An 18,135-nucleotide genomic window follows, 5' to 3' on the forward strand; every position below is an offset into this window, starting at 1 on the left:
TGCTCCCGTAAGTCACCCCAAATGTTACACAGTCCTGTTTCCATACGCAACTCCGGTCATACCTGTCAGCACTCACAGCTGCTGCCTTTAAATCTTGTTTATTTGTTTAATCTTAGACAAAGAAAAATTTTCATTTCAAAATGTTGTATGCTTCCCTTGGTACACGTGGATTTTTTTTCTGTTGGTGAACATTTGTCTTCAAACTGCACCTAGAAATAGTCTGTCTTCTGAAAGACTTCATAATTCCTTTGTACCTGAGATGAATCTCTCCTACATTTTTTTTCATTTGTTCTCCCATTTTAATTCTCCGTTGTTCATTTAGGCAGCATTATTAGTTGCGAAATGAAAATAGCTTCTATTTTATATCTGCACAGAGTGTCACAGTTAATGAACAGGCATTTCACTGGCAATTGGTACCACTTCAAGTATGTTAAAGAGTTTTTGCCTCTACCTTTTAAATTCTTTATTTTTATTTCTTCCAGTCTTTTGTCTCTTCTCATGCACGTGATCTTCTAAGATCCATAAATAATATATTTCTGTATTTTATCCAAGTACAGACAGCAGTGCTGGCTGGCCCCTCTCTCATTTGCTCAGATGGTTCCTGCTATATCTGCACGCTTCGGTGGCTGCACGAGCACGTTCCTCCACAAGACAGCAAAGACCAGAACTTTGCTATGATAAAGGACAGGCCAGGCAGGAGCACTCAGGATGGGGGGCCAGACCCCTGACAAGTGGGAGCAATGCAAGGCAAAACGTGCCTGCGTTGGCACTAGGAGGGGCGGGCAGTACCTGGTCAAAGCAGTGGGAGCGAAAGGACAGGCATGGAAGGAGCTGGCGCAGAGGGTGGCGATGGGCACAAGAGGAACTTGGGGATGTGCAGAAGGTGTTTCAGAACAGGGATGTTTCAGCCAGGGAAGTGCCAGATGAGTCACTAAAAAAAAAGTTTATGCGACATCCCGCAACTTAATCTGTTGAAACTATGAAAACTTAAACTTTTCACTCAAGACGAGCTGAAGCTAAGGAATGTTTTTCCTGCAGTAATCATGCCCATCCCCAGGGTTACTCAGGTGTAGTCATGGGACAGCCACTCCCTGTTTCCTCCCTCCTTTGGTTTGTCAGCATGTAAGCATTGGGAGAGTAAGTAAAGCTCGCATCAGGGGTATGGGGATGAGGAGATGTCCTACGAGTGCTGTTACCCATTTCTTTGCTCTGCAGCCTATGGCTGGGGAGCTAGCACTGCTAAGCAAGAAGCTACAGCTTGTACACCTGTGTCCCTACTACTAAATAAAAGAGGACGAGAATGCAAGCTTGAGCAGTGGCCTAGTGCTCACCCATACTGCCCGACTGGGCCTAAGCACAGTCCCAGGCATCATTCAAGAAACTGCCCAGGCCAGGCACTGTTCCCAAAAGACAACATGGACAAGTTTAAAAGCAGGCTTCGCTCCCCTGTGGTGCAGATATGGCCAAATAGGGTACCAGTTCAGGGGCCAAGGGACTCGTTCCTGGCCCTCTTACTTACCAATACAGACAGAGCCCATGCATCTCTTAGTGGTCTTCTAGCTCCCGTGCTTTCACTGAACTGAGCAAAAAGCTCTCGCCAAGAGAACTATGTTCACCAAACCCACACGTGTTACGTAGAAGTTTTGAATCGACATACTAGAGCATTCAAAAGATGTCTCATCATCTCTAAACAGCCAAACTGAGACACGCTCTCGAGACCCCTGCAAGGCTCATAAGCTTAGTACAAGCTTTAGTTCCAAGTGCAGGAGGAAAAATGCTAACCAGCTAAAAGTAGGTGGGTTAAAAAAAAAAGGGGATTAATATTTCCCAATTGCTTTCCATATGTAACCGATGTAAGCATTATTCAAATCATTGAATGCTAAAGAGCTGGGTGTCGTTTTCTGACAAGGTATTGGGAGTGCACATCTTCAAGACACTTAGGTGACAACAGCTGTCTGCTATCCAAGTATTTCTAAACCAAATGAATTTTCTTTTATGAAGTATACACCCAGCATCAAAAATAAAGCAGAACATGTCCTTAGAAAAATGTCGCACAATAAGCTAATTTCCCTGAATTCACAAAGCACTAAGGCTTCTGCATGGCCTTCCTAGCATTCACGCTTCTCACCAGAACGCTCAGCCTCCTGCCCCATTTCCTCCCTTCTCTTTTGTTACAGCACAATAAACTCAATTTTATACATTTTACATCTGCAGTCAATCATAACTCATGCGCTTAATCTTACACAAAAGAAAAAGTTGAGCTTTCTTCAAAACAAAAAGAATCAAAGCCTACAGAAAACTCCAGAAATCAATTAAAATGCTGTGATGATTAGACCTCTATCAACTATTTTGTGTATGTACGTGGTTGCATTGAATTTCTGCAATGTAAGTATTCAAACTCTCCATTCAAAGAACAGAGCTACCATCTTAATGATACACAATTATCTGGCTTTATTTGGTACAAAAAAGATGCTGCAAAATAAAAAAAGAGATCTTCCTTTCCGAGACTGTAAATCAAAGCATCTGTAAAAAATAGAAATTAATCCTTCCACCTCTAACCTATTGCCATATGAATTTGTCTTACTCCTGTAGATTGTGGTAGTATGTACGTTACTAGAGATTACAGTATTTTAGCCTGAAAAGATCTGAAATGGCAGCATGTTATTTTTAACCTCTCTCCATACCTCAGATGGAAGCCGTCTCGGCAGCTGTCGTCTTCTTTGGGCTCTGACATCACTGACACGGCAGAAGGAGCCACTGCAAGTGACCCGTTTTCCATCAGTCCTTGGGGTTAGCAAGGTGGAGTCACGTGGAAAAGTCCCCATGTGGGGGATCACCACTGCTGACCCTCGCAACTGTCCTCTGCTGCAGAAAGAGAACAGCAGCACAAATTAGCACCTCTTTGATTACCAGCCACAGAATTTTTATTCCCCATCCGCTCTTGTGTCACTGCTGTGTTTATGTACTGTGAAGGAAAAGGCAGCTCCAGAATTGCAGGTGGAGGCCAAGGATTTTAGGAAATACACCATGAAACACAGTATTAATGCTTACATTGTCATACTAAACCCTGATGATTAAAATCTAGAAGCGGAAAGGGAGGTGGTACAAAATGCTGAGCACAATGTGGGCTCATTTCTCTACTTTTACAAAACACGGTTAAAAGGCAGTGTTGAGATCACTGTATTCTTCATGTGTTTTTCACGCACTCTTTGTCAGGCACCTTGCGGGTGGAAAAGTAGAAACTTAACTGGATCATGTGGCAAAACTACAGGACAGAACTGTTATTTATGGGTTATCATTGACAGTCTCACCGTGACTGGGACACACGCACGTTCCGTTTGAGGGAGAAACGCACAACGGAAGAGGTTCGGTATCGTTAAGACTCTAGGAATTCTTAGGGTCTTGCGGAATATTCTAAGGCAGCTTGATCGCCATTAACAGTCAGTGCTATTATGAAATCAGAATAGTTACTAAAAACAGGTGACGTAAACCGCATGGTAAAACTAGGGACAAAAAATAACAGATTTGTTTTCCCATAGATGAAGGAAAGAGGACATGACTGAGTCCATGAATGAATGAACCGGAGAAGAGAAGTAGCTGACATACGCTCCGTATCCAGAGGACTACGTGAAACCAGTTTTCAGGGCTTGCTTCATTCTTACAGATGTTTTTTCAAGAACCTGAGAAAGCCTCACCATGGGCACAGCGGGCGGTACAAATCCCTGCTTGTACAACAGCTCCCGTTGGGGATGGTCTGTTGTTATACCGTGATTCTGAAGGGTTTCTTTACCTGCAACTAAGGGTGAAGCAGAGGCCCGCTTGCTACTGTTACTAATAGGTTTTAACATTTATAAAACACTTTGAAGAAAAAAAGCAGTATAAAAATGCTTTGTATTTATGCAATTACTCCATGAGGTAAGGATGTACAGGCAGACGTGTTTGGCCCCCACACAAAAGAAGCTTACCGCTGTTCGGTCCAACGTAAATTAGCGTTCTTTCTTTTCACCTAATTGGAAACCAGGCCCCAAGCTGCAGTGCTTCTCTATTTACCCTCTGGGCACAAATATGTTCATCTTCAACTCATCACTTATTTGCAGTGTACTTCATTCCACTGCAGCTGATGTTCACACATTGCGTCACAACATGCTATTTTGCTTGTAATTATCCAAGAAGAGACATCGATGCCCATGTTTCAATAGGCTGGGGACGTGGCCCGCAGCTGAGGGGCTGTTACGGGTACCCCAGCCGCCCTCTCCTCTCACCTGGAGGTGTTGCCAGCTCAAACACTAATCCCAAGGGTTGCACTTCTACCTGCACAAGGAATGTTAACCCAGGCTGAACTTGTGTAAGTTGCTTGAACTTCAGACTGGACTTTCCGAAAACTGTAGTTAAATATCTATATTGTTCCTCACGTTATGGTACTAATATTTACATTTGAACAACCGTATTTATATTTGAACAGCTGTATATCTGAGGGGAAACCATCCTGAATAATCGTGTTGATTATAGGTAAGAAGTAAAGGCATTCAAATATTTTTTAGTTACCGAAAGATTTCTAATAATATAGATTTTTTTCTACACTGATTATATTTCTAGAAATAGATTTATGAAATGTTAATTATATCACTTAATAGCCTCTATTTCAGAATCAAGTGGCACTGAAGAAATCTGGAGATCCTAAACCAATCCATTTTGGATTTGGAAAGAGACAAGGTAATGGCAAGAAGTAACAAAGCCTGCAAATAAGTGATTTTTGTTGTAAATTTTCTAGCATAACATTGGACCTGATTGCTTATGTATTAGTTTTGGCTTAATTATACACTAAGTTTTGTGATGTGGAACTGGAGTATCAAACAAGGACAAATAACAAGACCCAGGACTCAAAGACTAGTCTCTCTCTGTTACTCAAAGGACTTCTGTGTAACAGCTTCAGCTGAATTTTAAATACTTTCCTTGCGAGACTTTTGTAGTCCCTTACAGCATCAGGTGGCTGGATACAAAAGGTATATTGACCTGACTACACATGCAGTGAGATGCTTCCAAGAAAGTCCTTTTCCATGTCCAACCAGGGAAAATTTCCTGAGGCGTTATATCCATGCACCAGCACTCTTTCTACTACTATCAAAAGATACACTTTCACAGAGCAGTGGGCCAGGCGTGATAGGCACCTGACACCAGCAAAGACACCAAAATTTATTTATGGGCAAGTCACTCCCAAGACAGACATCTTTGCTCACTATTTAACTGAATTTCCTTTAAATCTTTGTTGGCAGTTTAATGGGACAAAACAAGGTCAAAACGAGAAAAGGTGGCAAGGTCTAAGTGTACGATGATCCTCTGTTCCAACTCTGCAAAAGACGTAAGAACATTTAAGTCTTCAGAATACAATTATATTTGAAGAGCGTGTAACAGCAAGAAGAACATTCATCAAAATACTGTATGATTAAAACGAGCTTAGATGGATTTTAAATCGCCCAGCCATTAAAAGTTATTGAGACCCACCTGATCAGCCATGAATTCTGAGAGGTTAAGCGTGACAGTTTGGCAGAACTTAAATATTGGGACTAAAATTAATGCATAGCTGAGTATGAAGGGCAGAGTTATAAACGCCAATATAACTTGCTGATGCAACCGTACATAGTGGTCCATTTCTTTAATCTTTAGACTTTATAAAGTTAGTCAAGACCTTGTTTTGCCTAGCAGAGTAGCAGATTCCAGTCCACAAAGTATAAGGGAGAGAAGCTCCTGTGGCTTGATCCATTAATCCCATTTGAAGGCCTGAGCTTCGACCTTGATCGTTTTTCTTGCTTGTTCAAATTTCTCTCAGGATGAGCAGCTTACTTTAAGATCCTTGGCCCAAGCTGGGGGGCGCAGGGAGTAGCCTGCTTTCTCTGCAGCCTGCTGTCTCCGAAAGGGATGTTGTAGAATCTGTTGTAGGAGATGAACCTGGAAGCAATTAAAATGGGTAAGTTTTTATACAAAATATTTTCCTGCAAACAAGAAAAAGTCTCTGCCACTTCATATTATGCACCGCCCTGGCTCCAGAAACTATTCCATGAGTTGCTTACTATTATTAGTCCTCCTATTAATACAGTCACTACTATTTATGTTATAATTAATCCTATTAATAGTTTTGCTAATATTTTTAATAGTAATTGGTATTAGATAGTACAATGTTGGTCAAAATGTAATACAGGTTCAAAGTGTAAATGCAACAACTCTTTCATTAACAATTATGCCAAATATTAATAAATATGCCAAGAAAGAAAGAAATAATTTTACCTCTGAGAAATCATTCAAATTAGCTTTTTGCACTGCTGATTCTGCCATCCAGTTCCTAAGTATGTATCTAGGATTAACAGCTGAAACCAAAAGTGAATTGAGTTAAATTTAGTTAGACATATTCAACAAAAGCAAACCACAGTCATTGAAATCTGTCATTGAAATCTTCAAGAAGGTTTAATTTGCAGATCAAGAAAAAAAATGCATAAAAAGGAAAAGGAATGAATCAATCTATTTATTTTTATGAGCTGCCAAAAGGATTTTTTTAAACTTGCACAATCAGTAATGCCAAAGTGCCAAACAAAAATCAGAATAGTATAGAGCATCACATTGATACACAAAGGACTGCCTGTTAGGAACACCAGCAGACTTTTCAAATGCTATGAGTTTACCATGGCCTAGGTTCCTGCTACATTGTTGGAAAGCGTATTTCAATGTTGTCAATACATTCCTGGAGATCATAAAAATTAATGTAATATTATTTAATGTAAAAAGGAATTATTCAGATATTCATTAAAGTGTATGTACTTAGATATTCCTTCTCCTATATCATATATCAAAAGTTTGGCCATAAAAGCCTTTAATGTTGGATTTCAGCTGTATTTTTTAGATACTACTTTTTCAACTTTGTCATTCCTTTTAGTTTCTTGGAAGCGGGGTCCACAGTTTTTCCCACAACTGACTGCTGTGTCTTCTTGGGAACACCCATGAGAGCTGCACTGCTTCTCTGGCATGCTGCAGGCTGATTGTGCCTGATTAGTGGGAGGGAGATTGTAAGGACATTGAAAATGAAACTGCTGAATTAGTAACCCAGGCTGTATCTTACAGGACAGCAACTAACGACTCATAAAAGGAGTTCCATCAAACTGTATGCCGAGGACGATTCTCATAAGCACACGTGGCTTTTATTATCAGTTTTTTAGCAGATAATGTCAACACAACTCTGATTTTTGCTCTGCAGTTAAAGCCTAGGATTCTGCTTCAGAAAGTTTTCCCTTTAATTAGTGATCAAAACAATGTTACAGATTAATTGTAACAAACATTTCAAGCTTGCATTGTAAGTCTTAATTTGACATTGGTCTGCATATTTTCCCAAATTCAGTAGCTGATTATTACCTGAAGAGATTCATCAGTGATACCAGAGGCATTATCACCCATGGACTTGAAACCAAAAGTCTGAGATTTCTGGACATACACAAACTTCATCTGTTCCTTCCCTTTCCCTTGATGTCCCAGTAGATTTTATATGAATAAATGTTAGATCAAACCTCATATTTTATATAATACATTTCTTTCAAAAAAATCCATGTAGCTTTATAAAATATTCTTATGAATACTCTTACAGCATATTTGAAAGAGGGTATTAGAGAAAGCAGAGTATTCATCAAAATAACCATCCCAAATTTCCCTCTACTCAATTCCTCTAGTTAATTAGTTATGATATTATTTTATTTACAAATAATAAATTATATTAGGAGGGGGATGATCAGAAACAATATTTTTGGATAAAAGGATTAAACTTAATCTATTTCCATTTCCCAGTTCACTGTGTTCTTGCATCTCCTTGTGCTGCTGCTTCGGCTTGCAAACATAACTTGTTTATCCTAGCTGACTACCAAGACAACTGATGTCTTTGAGAAAAAGCTATGACTGGCTCCTCCTAAGGTTCTGTGGTCAGACAATCGCAGGACTTCATTCATATTTAATAGCTCCCCATACAGAAATAGTGCTTAGTGCAGTGAACGGACTTCTCTGTAAGAAGCACTGCTTCTAAAAGGCACCATTTAACCAGCTAACAAGCTAGAATTTACCGAAGCTATGCAATCAGTGAAACAACACTTGCATGATTATTTTATGTATCAGTCACAATACATGAACTGAATGATAGCCATTTTAAGCCACAAGAGTTGACATACAGCAGCATTACACAAAGGGTCTTTATGTTCTTCAGAAAAGTAAAGGACAAAAAAAAAAAAAAAATCACTCTCTGCTCTAAGCGCTACACTCTGACCACTCATGTTCCTGCCACAAGAGAGAAGGTGAAACCCTCTGAAGAGATCAGAACATGGGCTGAAACCAGAAGCATCTCAGGTGGCACTGCCACCCCCTCCTTTATAAGAGCTGCCCGGGTAATGGAACAACATTCCGGCACAGTGTCCGGAGCTGACTTCCATGAGAACGAAGAGTGAGATGCAATCCACACAGATACAGACATTCTTCTTTTTCATATTACCGCTGTTCTGTATGTACTTACATATATTAAACAAAAGCCAATAAATAGGACTAGCTATTTGGAACCCTGATAACCTCTACATAGTCATAACAACACCCTCTCCTAACTGCTGAAAACTAGTGTTTTCCCACTTGGCAAAATAATTTGCCCTGGCCAAGTATTGGATTTAATCCAGTAAATGGGTTTTCAATAGTAAAGTGTGGTAATAATATAGAAAGAATATTTAAAAGGTGGAGAAGTTAACATATGACTCATACAAAAAATGATAATTCTCATTAAAACCATGACTCATATTAGCAGGAGAATATTTGTCCCAGAAATATATTCTTAACAATTGCAAATTGACAAGTTTCACAGTGGCGTTAAAAATATCTGTAATTAACACAAGTGACAAGATAATTACGAAAGAGTAAGACAAGCCAGAGAAGAAAAGGACAAAGCAGAAGAAATTTTGTGCCCTTATGAGCATTTTATGATCTGGTCTACAGGGTTTTTTTACATGTTTCATTTGTAAAGAAATACAATTATAGACTTGTATTGGGATTTGGATTGTCAAAACTTTTTGATCAACTCCTGAGGAACTAGGTTTAGGCAGTACAAAATAAAGCGCTACTAAGAACTAAAAACTAAAGGAAGAGAGAAAAAAATAATAATAAATGATCAACTTCAAATGTAATGTACTTTGAGAAGTGAGATATTTTACTACACTTACTAATGATGAGGGAAAGGTGATGAATAATGAGCTGTTAATGGCAATATACTCAAGGTCAGTCGATACTAAAGACAGCAATACGATATTTAGTGGGACTTACCAACCCATATAAAAATCTAGAGGGCCACGACAGTTTTGTCTTTAACATGAAATGCTGGGTAAAAATGCACAGGTGACTGGGTTGAACCAGATTTCTGCTGCAAGTTGTACTGACAAGGGAGAGCTGTTACAAGTAAATACTTAAACAACAAAAAAAAAAAATTAAAGAGACCACAAGGGGCATCTAGGAGATCTATTTAAATGTATAGATGTAAAAGAGAGTAACAACAACAACAAAAAAAACTATGTAAGAAACTTCAGTCACACTATAATATAGAGCAGCTAGCAAAAATGTAACAAGATTTGTTGATTTTAAAAGGAAAATTAAATTTTAAATAAAACAATAACAAATTAACATCAGTAGCCTGTTAGAAACTTCTGCAGCTCTGCTGTATGAATAGAGAGTGATGACTGATCACATGGAAGAAAACTTAACTAACTTAACCATGAATCTTTGTGTATCAAGTTTTGGACTGCTACCAAAACTGAGACCACTAGCACAAGTGTGATCCTGGAGGCAAAACCTTTTCCTCATTTCCTCTGTCTTCTGTATTATAAGATCCTCCAAGGTGCGTCTGGAATAACGCGATGCTGGTTTGCAGAAGATCATCCCCAAACTAGGATCCTTTCTGATTTGGAATAAAAACTCAGAATGTCATGATCTTCTCTAAAAGCGTATTCAAAAAAAATAGAAAAATAAAATGTGTTTATACAGTTTTCAGCATTACATTTTAGGTGAGGAAACCAGGGGAGGTCGAAACCTCAAAACAGTAGTTGAGCTAAGAGCCTCAGAGTCCCACAGTTGAAACTTCTTAACCCTACCAAAATACAAATAATAAACCAAACTTTTCTTCTTGGTAACTGTCTAAAAATTAACTTTCTAAAAAATACATGTAAAATTGTAATTAGTGTTCTTAAAAATGAATACAGCCTTGGCTAGAAAATCTGGATGCAAACTTGAAGGTCCATGGGATGATAAATTGTGCCCTATGTAGTTTTTACTATCTTACTACTGAAAGTCAGTGCTGTCTCCTGCCTTTTCCTACTTAATCACTTAAAGCTTTTGAAGAAAGCAGCCAATCAATATCTAACAAAAGAGTACAGCCATTTCTGTTAGAAATGAGAATAAAACACCCTGCAAAGCAGCGTAACATTGAACCTTATAATACCTCTTGTGCAGAATTTGATCAGATCCTGCATTTCCTTCATTCTCTTTTGGCCAGAGATTTTCAGTTGCTCATTGTCTTTTATAGGCAAGTTTCACAAATTTACCAAGCTTACTGCAGATCCAAAAAAATATCTCCCTGAATAATTCTTACAATTTCATATCCACTGTTTCTGCTGTGATAGACAGTTCAATGTAGTACCTCTACCATTTTATATTTAGAATAACTTTGAGGATTAAAGTACCTTTGACTTCCATGACTAGATAGTCCTCTCACAAGTAAGGAGTTTTTTCTCCAGCTGCAGAAAAAAAAAGTGAGTGCCTACCAGAAACCTGAATTCTTTTTAACATACAGAAAGGATTTGGACATATTTGAACACTCAGACACATCTTAGTCCATTGAGCCAGTACAGGATGCCTACCAGAATCTTTCCTGATGTTATCAAAAAAAGTGCATCACTGGAGAAGAACAATGTTCTTCTGAGCAATGCAAACTGATGCATTCAGACTGATAAAGGAAGAAACTACAGATCAAGGAAAAGATGCTGCTTGCACTCAGGAAAAGCAGATACAGCAGAAGAGGAAGGGCATTTCTCACAAGGAAATCAAATCCTAGGGGCCCTTTCAGGGAGCACCCTACTTTGCAATGAAGAGTTCCAATTTGGGGAGCAGCCAGAGCGCATCCACCATTTCAAGACACTAAGGTGAAGCCCCACTTGAGACATAACAAGATACAGACGACCATGTTCCCACAGGCCAATAATTCTTAAGTTCTTAAAGGGAATCAACATGGGGAAAAAAAACGAATCAAGTCCACGAGCACCAAAGCATGGAACAAGCTGGAGGCCTGGCATCTCCTGAACCCCCAAATGGAAACTGTAAAAAAGGGGCTAAAAAAATTGAGGGAGAAAAGAAATACAAAAAGGTAAACAAAAATAAAGAAAAATAAACAAGTAGGTAAATGAGGATTGATATGGAATAGACCATAGCTGGACAGCTGAGTTAGATTGCTTCAATGCCTATATTCACATACGGTGTGACACAGGTCAGAGCAGCCTTTGTGGATACTGACAGGAAAAGCCTTCTTCATGAGGTCTTCATCACTTGTGATTTCAGTCACCCAAAATATGAATGGACATGTGCTCTGTCATTCCAAACCAGCGGAATCTAAAGAAGAGCAACTTGGACTAGTAGCTGCAGTGCATTTCCATGATCTCACACTCTTCGGCCTCAGTCAACCGGTATCACTACGACTATATTCACAACAGAAGGGGTTTGGGCCAGGCCAATTTCTTCATAAACACAGACAATTAAATTAAGGATTTATTTTTTTTTAAGGAAGGGAAAGGGAAGATTCCTAAGGCGGAAGGAAGCCTCACTGTAGCCAAGGAACTTCTCGATCATTAACTTATGTAAAAAGTAGATATATATTCACAGGTCTAGCCATACACACATGGCTAGATTCTAATCACAAGAGTGGGCGAAAGCAGAGATAGCTACAGTGGATGTATAGTATTACAAGATTTGCAGCAGCATAATGAGAGTTTCTCCGCTTCAGAAAAACAGTGTATTTTAGTTCTCCTCAAAAGGAAAAACAACTAACACTAAAGAAACCTATGTAAATAGATAGTTGCCATCTCCAAGCATATGATTCCTTTGGATTGTTTTACTCACTTGTCATTCTTGTTCTTCTCTTGGTGTCTGAATCACCCTTGTTACTATACATTAAAAACAAACCAAAAGAAGAAAAAAGAAAGTGCTTTAGCTAATAAGGGTTATGCTTATTTTTAGAAATATTGTATTTGACTTTTATTAAAATCATTGTGTTCTGCTTTTGTGTTCAGTGGAAGCAGGTGTGAATCTCTAAGAATGATTAGACTTGAAAAAAACTGCACACTTTCCTGTAGGTTTTGTATCTTGTATTGATTTTTTGAAGAATTTTATTTACTGACTAAAATTTCCAAGTACTTGATATGTACTTCTTTTCACTACTATCAGCCATGCATACCATATATGACTAAGGAAAACACGTTACATTCTTTTTTTATTTAAGACAAAAGAATTGGTAGAAGCTCTAACATGCACGTCCCTACCTAGGCAGTACCAGCGGGTCTGTGTATTCACAACTGTTCAACTTCCACCCCCTGTCATACTAAAGCAATATTACTACACAGTAAAAAATATATGTATTACCAGTAATGACACATTATTCATTCCTATGTATTTGCAAAGCCTGTTTGTGATTCTTGGACTGAATCTGTAGGACTGGTATTTTAACAAAAATTATTAACCAAAAAAATCTGATCAGTTGCTCAATGAAGGACAAAAACCACAGACCACTCCTCCCGTGTCATTTTTATGTACCTGTGTGTCAAAACAGAACTACAATAGTAACTATTATTGAATCTAGCACAATCCAGAACCATAAAGACAAAAAAAGGCACGTGAAACCATGTTTGGGCCAGTTTCCCAGACCCGCTAAAGGTTGTGGAAAATCACTGCAGATTCAAGTTGCCTGCTTCTGGCCAATACACATCTGGTGTTATTTTTACACTTGAAACTGCATCAGACTTACCGATTTAATCTCAAGAGGTACATAGTAACCCATTCTGAAAATAACTTGTGTTTACCCAGATCCTGGAGAGCCCAGAACTCCTAAAGAGACAGAAACAGTTAATGGTGGGTAATCAGAATTTTGTTCCTATTAAGCAAAAGCAAAGTAAGCAAATTAGTATTAAAAGTATTTAAGAGGGAAACATATGACGACCCTTCAAGGAATTTTCTGCCCCAAAATTCTACTAGTATTTTTCCTCTGTATTTAAATTATTTCTTTTTGCTACCATGATACATCCATATTAATCCATCTCTGTTATGGCAAATTCTACCTAAACGCCTCCAGCACTTCAGCCCTATTTTTCCTTGGCTTATTGTCTGACCTATTTTATTTTTTAGGCTACATAACTACAGGTTTTACTCTCTTCTGAGTTTTGTATGTGGATCAGATCTATTTGTAGAGACCTTTTTTTCCCCAGAAAATTGTGGAATAAGGAAAATTTACTGATAAAGAAAGATAAGGTGTGGAGAAAAAGGAAACTTAAGGCTACAGGGATTGGAGAAGACTGAAGAGGAGAATAGAGACAGTAGGAGAGGAAGAAGGGTGAGGAGACAGAACTTGGAAAAGGCAAACAGAGAGAAAACAGAGCTTGGGGTTACTGCCTCCAGTGTTGGACAACCACCACGAACTAGGCTTCCCTGGCTGCCTACACTGAGCTAACAGCTGCTTCATATTGCTCGGTTGAGAGAAAGCAGCCAAAGCTCACAGACAAAAAATGAACTTCAGAGAAAGAACAGATTAGAAAGAAATGGACACAGATAAAAGGAGGTAAACAGCAGATATTTTAAAAAAAAAAAAAAAGGGGGAAAAGTTAAGTAAGGGAAATTAAAATTAAAAACAAGAACAAAACAAAGTTTTGATCACACCTGTGGTTTTTTTTAAAGGAATGGGAGTCAAGAAGTATGAAAACCACATTTGAGTATAAAAATGAGTTAAAATTGCAGAAGTGCCTAAGAGCTGAGGGTCAGGCAGGTGGATAACAGGTTAGTGTGGGAATCGAGCATTTGTTCAAAGGTGTGCAGGGTTAGGCTGCTTTAGGAGGAATTTCAGAATGTTTCCAGTTAATACTAAATGCAAGGACTCCTGCAGTGTTCCCAAAGGATTCTGGCATTTTTAGGTCAAGTTTGGTGGGCAGCTGAAAAAAATATAAGTGATCTATAAACCAATACAAGAACTTACTTTGCTGCTGGCAAAGTATTAGTGTGTGAATAAACAGCAGGTGAAATTACTGTAATATATAAAAAAAAAATCTTTAAAAACAACCAACAACTTTTTACCAGCATAAAATTTACCTGCTTTACCACATCAGTTTTGGGACTCAGAACTTGTGGGCTAAATCATTTAATTGTGTGACAAAAAAAAGGTCAGCTGCTACCAAGTGAAGGCTGGAAATGACCCTCGGTGTAGTAGCAGGGTCACAACTACACCACGATCGTTAGTTCCTCAGCCTGCACCTTTGAAGAAGGGGAGATGGAGGTGCCATAAATGCCACTACTACAGCAGGCTGGGAGCAGCTCCATACTGCATGAGGGTGGCTTCCGTTCTTCCTATCGCACGTAGGCCACTAAGAAATGGAAAAATCCCTTGTATTCTACAACAAAAATACCTTCTCTTACAAACACACCCATCCTCTTATCACCCCTTCTGTACAAATGATTAAATCCAAAGCTACAGCTCTTTGTATTTTTGTTGCTTACCACAAGAAAATCTCAACTTTTTAACTATTAATGGCGTCAAGCTCATAGAAAAGATCAGGTTAGACCTCTTACTTAACAGAAGAAAACAAGGAAAACCAGAGAATTTGGTCAAAATCACTTAATTATCTAGGACACAACTGGACAAAGAAACATTAACTCTTCATTTTCATTCTATGCTTTACATACAGTCATTCTGCTCCCTAAAACATCCACCTGCTCTCATTTTAAATTAGATTCAAAGACAAACAGAAATAAGTCAGAAGTTAGGGGAAGGCAATGAAGTTTCCCAGGCAAAGTGAACAATATTTCTCACATGGAAAAGGCACTCTATTGAAGAAAAAAAGAAAAAAATAATTTTGGCTCTTGCAAAAAGGCTTCCTATTTTTCTTTCCAGATCAGGTACTTACAAGCTTTCTCTTCAGAATTTCCCCTCTGCATTTTTATCCAATTATTATTTGCCTAGCATCTCACTCCAGTTTAAACATTTCAGCTATATTTCTACTTCTAAAGATTGCACTATATCCAGGTAAGAAGTTAATCTCTTATTTTAATACTCTCATCTCTTTTACGGTTATACTTGGTCCTGAAGAGTAAGTTTATGCTGAGTTAGCAGCAACACAAGATGAGATAGCAGGCTGAGCAGGATGCAATAACAAAATGTATTCTTAGGCTTTAAGCTATGTTTAGAACCAATCTTGTGCCCAAGGAAGGGCAGAGGCCACTATGGGCTGAGATTCTAGCAAGAGTTTATGACGAGATGATATCTCACTTTCTCTCTTACCATTAGATACCGAGATAAGCTGATGGGCCCAACAGCAGAGGTTTAGGCCACCTGGTAAACCCATGTTAGGAATAGTTTGATTGACCCGAGGTTGAAATTTTCCTTATGAGCACTGTCCAACTTCACTTGTGTCTTACAAAATACTATCAGAAGGTATTCTTAAGCAAAACAAAAAAAAAAGGGGGGGGGGGGGGAAGGAAAGTTCTTCCTAGCAGAACTCTTCATTAATGTATCTTTCATTAGCACTCTTCGTTAATGTATCCTTCGTCACCGGACACAGGCTTAACATGGGGTAGTAGCATGACACGGATATATTAGTCTCCCTGTCCCTTAATAACGCTACAATGACACATTTCCCAGACAAATCATGGCTTGAGACATCCTCTATTATACCAGGGTTATGTCCAACTTGATTTACTCATTTTATATTAAGTATTCCTAAAATTGGGTGCTTGTATTAATACCTCAGGAATATGGAGCTCCTTTAACTGGTCTTCAGTAATTTCACTGAGCTGTCGAAATGTCATTGTAAAATCAGCCTTTGTATCTTCCATAAGCTAGTGAAGTAAAGATACTTCTCTCAGTGTTTTTAAAGTATGGGGTATCAGTTCAGATGTTTGCCAACAAAATTAGCAAAGCAAACTCACTTTTAGGAGGAAAGCAATCAAATAGTTATCATCCTCATTCTCCCCAAGAAGACCCAATTTTGTTTTGAATAGTTCTGTGAAACTGAAAATAGTCACAAAGTAAGGAAAGTGTTACATAATATAATTTATAGTATTGGGACTAGAAGGTTTGAGTTCTGGAACTGCATACCGGATGTAATAGCGCTCACCATACCCCTCCAAAATCTGGGAAGCTCTGCAAAAACAAAAGAAATGTCACATTCTATGGAGTTAAAATACTACTGTGGGTACAAACCTACTGTACACTAAACAATGAAAACTTCCATCTGATATCTCAGAAACATTGATATTCTGAATCAACTGGGATCTGTAGCGGGGAAAAAGACTGACGGGAAACATTTTAACAGGCTTCAAATACATAAATAGCTGCTGCAAAGAAGAACAATAGAATTATGTATGTTCTTCGTTTTCATACTGAGGAAGAAGTCATGAGTTTAAACCACAGAAAAGAAGATTTATATTAGGAATCTTTACAACAGGATATTAAAATACTACCTCCTTACTTCAGGAGGATGTATGGTCTTCACAAGTAAGCATTTTAAGGAACAAGCTAGACGAACTTAGAATAGAAAACTACAGGCAAAGGTCCTACCTTAGCGAAAGGAGAATGGACCACACAACATCTAGGACCTCTTTCCAGTCATATTTTGCTATTATTTATGACCAATGAAAACCTTTCTCCCCTCCCTCCAACCTTATTCTGGCAAATAATTAATTCAGAATCAATTTCCACTTAGAAAAATAGATTTTAAAGGCTAATCCCTTTCTTTCCTATGCATATGGGGATGAGAGGGTCTCCCATCTCACTAGCTCTTTTAAACATTAAGATATTTTAAGGATTACTTACAGCTGCTTTTGCCTGGGATCCAGTAAAGGTTTTAGAGCTTGTAACAGCTTGCTCAGATTAAACAGCCCAACATTTGCCTGGTTTCCTATTTTATACCTCCTTTCATCATCAGATGTGTTTGGAACAAAATCTGTTTCAAACAAAACATTACTTTTCCACAGCAGAGTAATTACAATAAACAATGTTAAAATATTGAAATGCATTCATTTTTATACTTCCACAGCAAACTAATAAAAGCCCTAAAATTACTAAATATTTAAAAACAGATCACAAGGATACTTATTTACAGTGAATTAACTCAAGATCTATTATTTGCAAATCTAAGGAACACATCCTTCACAGACAATTTCCCATGTGTCACAAGTGACATTTTCCTACTTGAAGATACAAAATAAATTCAGATGTTTAAACAGAAAAAGACCATTTTTACACTAAAACCAGTCTTATTCAATGTTTTTACTACATATAGTGCTACTATTTAGCACACAGACTAAACAAACAACTGTACAATGAGAGTCAGGATTTATAAGTATTTCTGGAAAAGTAACATGTATAAACATGTATTTATTTAAACAGACCACCTAAGCAAGATTTGTTTCAGTTGCACAAGCAAGCTTTATGTATTCACATAAAAATTAGGGCTAACATGTTCCAGTATGCAAATCCATTATTTGGGAGATAATAAGTATCTGCTATGCAAGTTACAGGTATCCACAAGTAAAATATCTACAACAGCAGTCTCTGAATGGCTGCAGTATGAACCCCTTGCTCAGATCAAATGCAGATAAGCTGATCAATGCACACGGCATTGCCCAAGTCCTCAGAACACATTAATAACAAACGGAGCATTAAGGAGGAGACCTGTGACACACCTGTCAGATCTGGTGATTGGTTCAAATCTGAATTTTAACTCTAAAGCATTTCACCCGGTTCTAGCATGTACTGGCTCTGGCTGGGACGGAGTTAATTTTCTTCATAGCAGCCTGTATGACACTGTGTTTTAGACTTGTGACTAAACC

At 38.2% G+C, this 18,135-nt stretch overlaps 1 protein-coding gene across 8 annotated transcripts in view; it reads right to left on the bottom strand.

The window, feature by feature from the left end:
- The window catches only part of LOC104016228 (uncharacterized), a 35,286-nt gene that overhangs the window by 3,787 nt on the left and 13,364 nt on the right, over positions 1-18,135 (bottom strand). For 2 of the 8 annotated variants that reach the window (XR_015708885.1, XR_015708887.1), the window contains exons 12-20: positions 17,117-17,246; positions 16,400-16,444; positions 16,231-16,312; positions 16,048-16,140; positions 13,067-13,146; positions 12,166-12,209; positions 6,283-6,362; positions 5,842-5,946; positions 2,685-2,865 (exon numbers count right to left, since the gene is read on the bottom strand). Coding sequence is in view for 3 of the 8 variants with exons in the window: in XM_087777100.1 (XP_087633226.1) it covers positions 5,319-5,348; positions 5,842-5,946; positions 6,283-6,362; positions 12,166-12,209; positions 13,067-13,146; positions 16,048-16,140; positions 16,231-16,312; positions 16,400-16,444; positions 17,117-17,246 (689 nt within the window). In the remaining 5 variants the exon portion in view is untranslated. Of the gene's footprint in view, positions 1-2,684; positions 2,866-5,129; positions 5,947-6,282; positions 6,363-7,398; positions 7,506-12,165; positions 12,210-13,066; positions 13,147-16,047; positions 16,141-16,230; positions 16,313-16,399; positions 16,445-17,116; positions 17,247-18,135 lie in introns of those variants that run through there. The other 6 variants (XR_015708897.1, XR_015708894.1, XM_087777100.1 and 3 more) reach the window with 6 other exon arrangements.

The sequence above is a fragment of the Nipponia nippon genome, unplaced genomic scaffold (assembly GCF_047370975.1).
Source record: "Nipponia nippon isolate SJK-2023a ecotype South Korea unplaced genomic scaffold, ASM4737097v1 scaffold_1, whole genome shotgun sequence".
NCBI lineage: Eukaryota > Metazoa > Chordata > Aves > Pelecaniformes > Threskiornithidae > Nipponia > Nipponia nippon.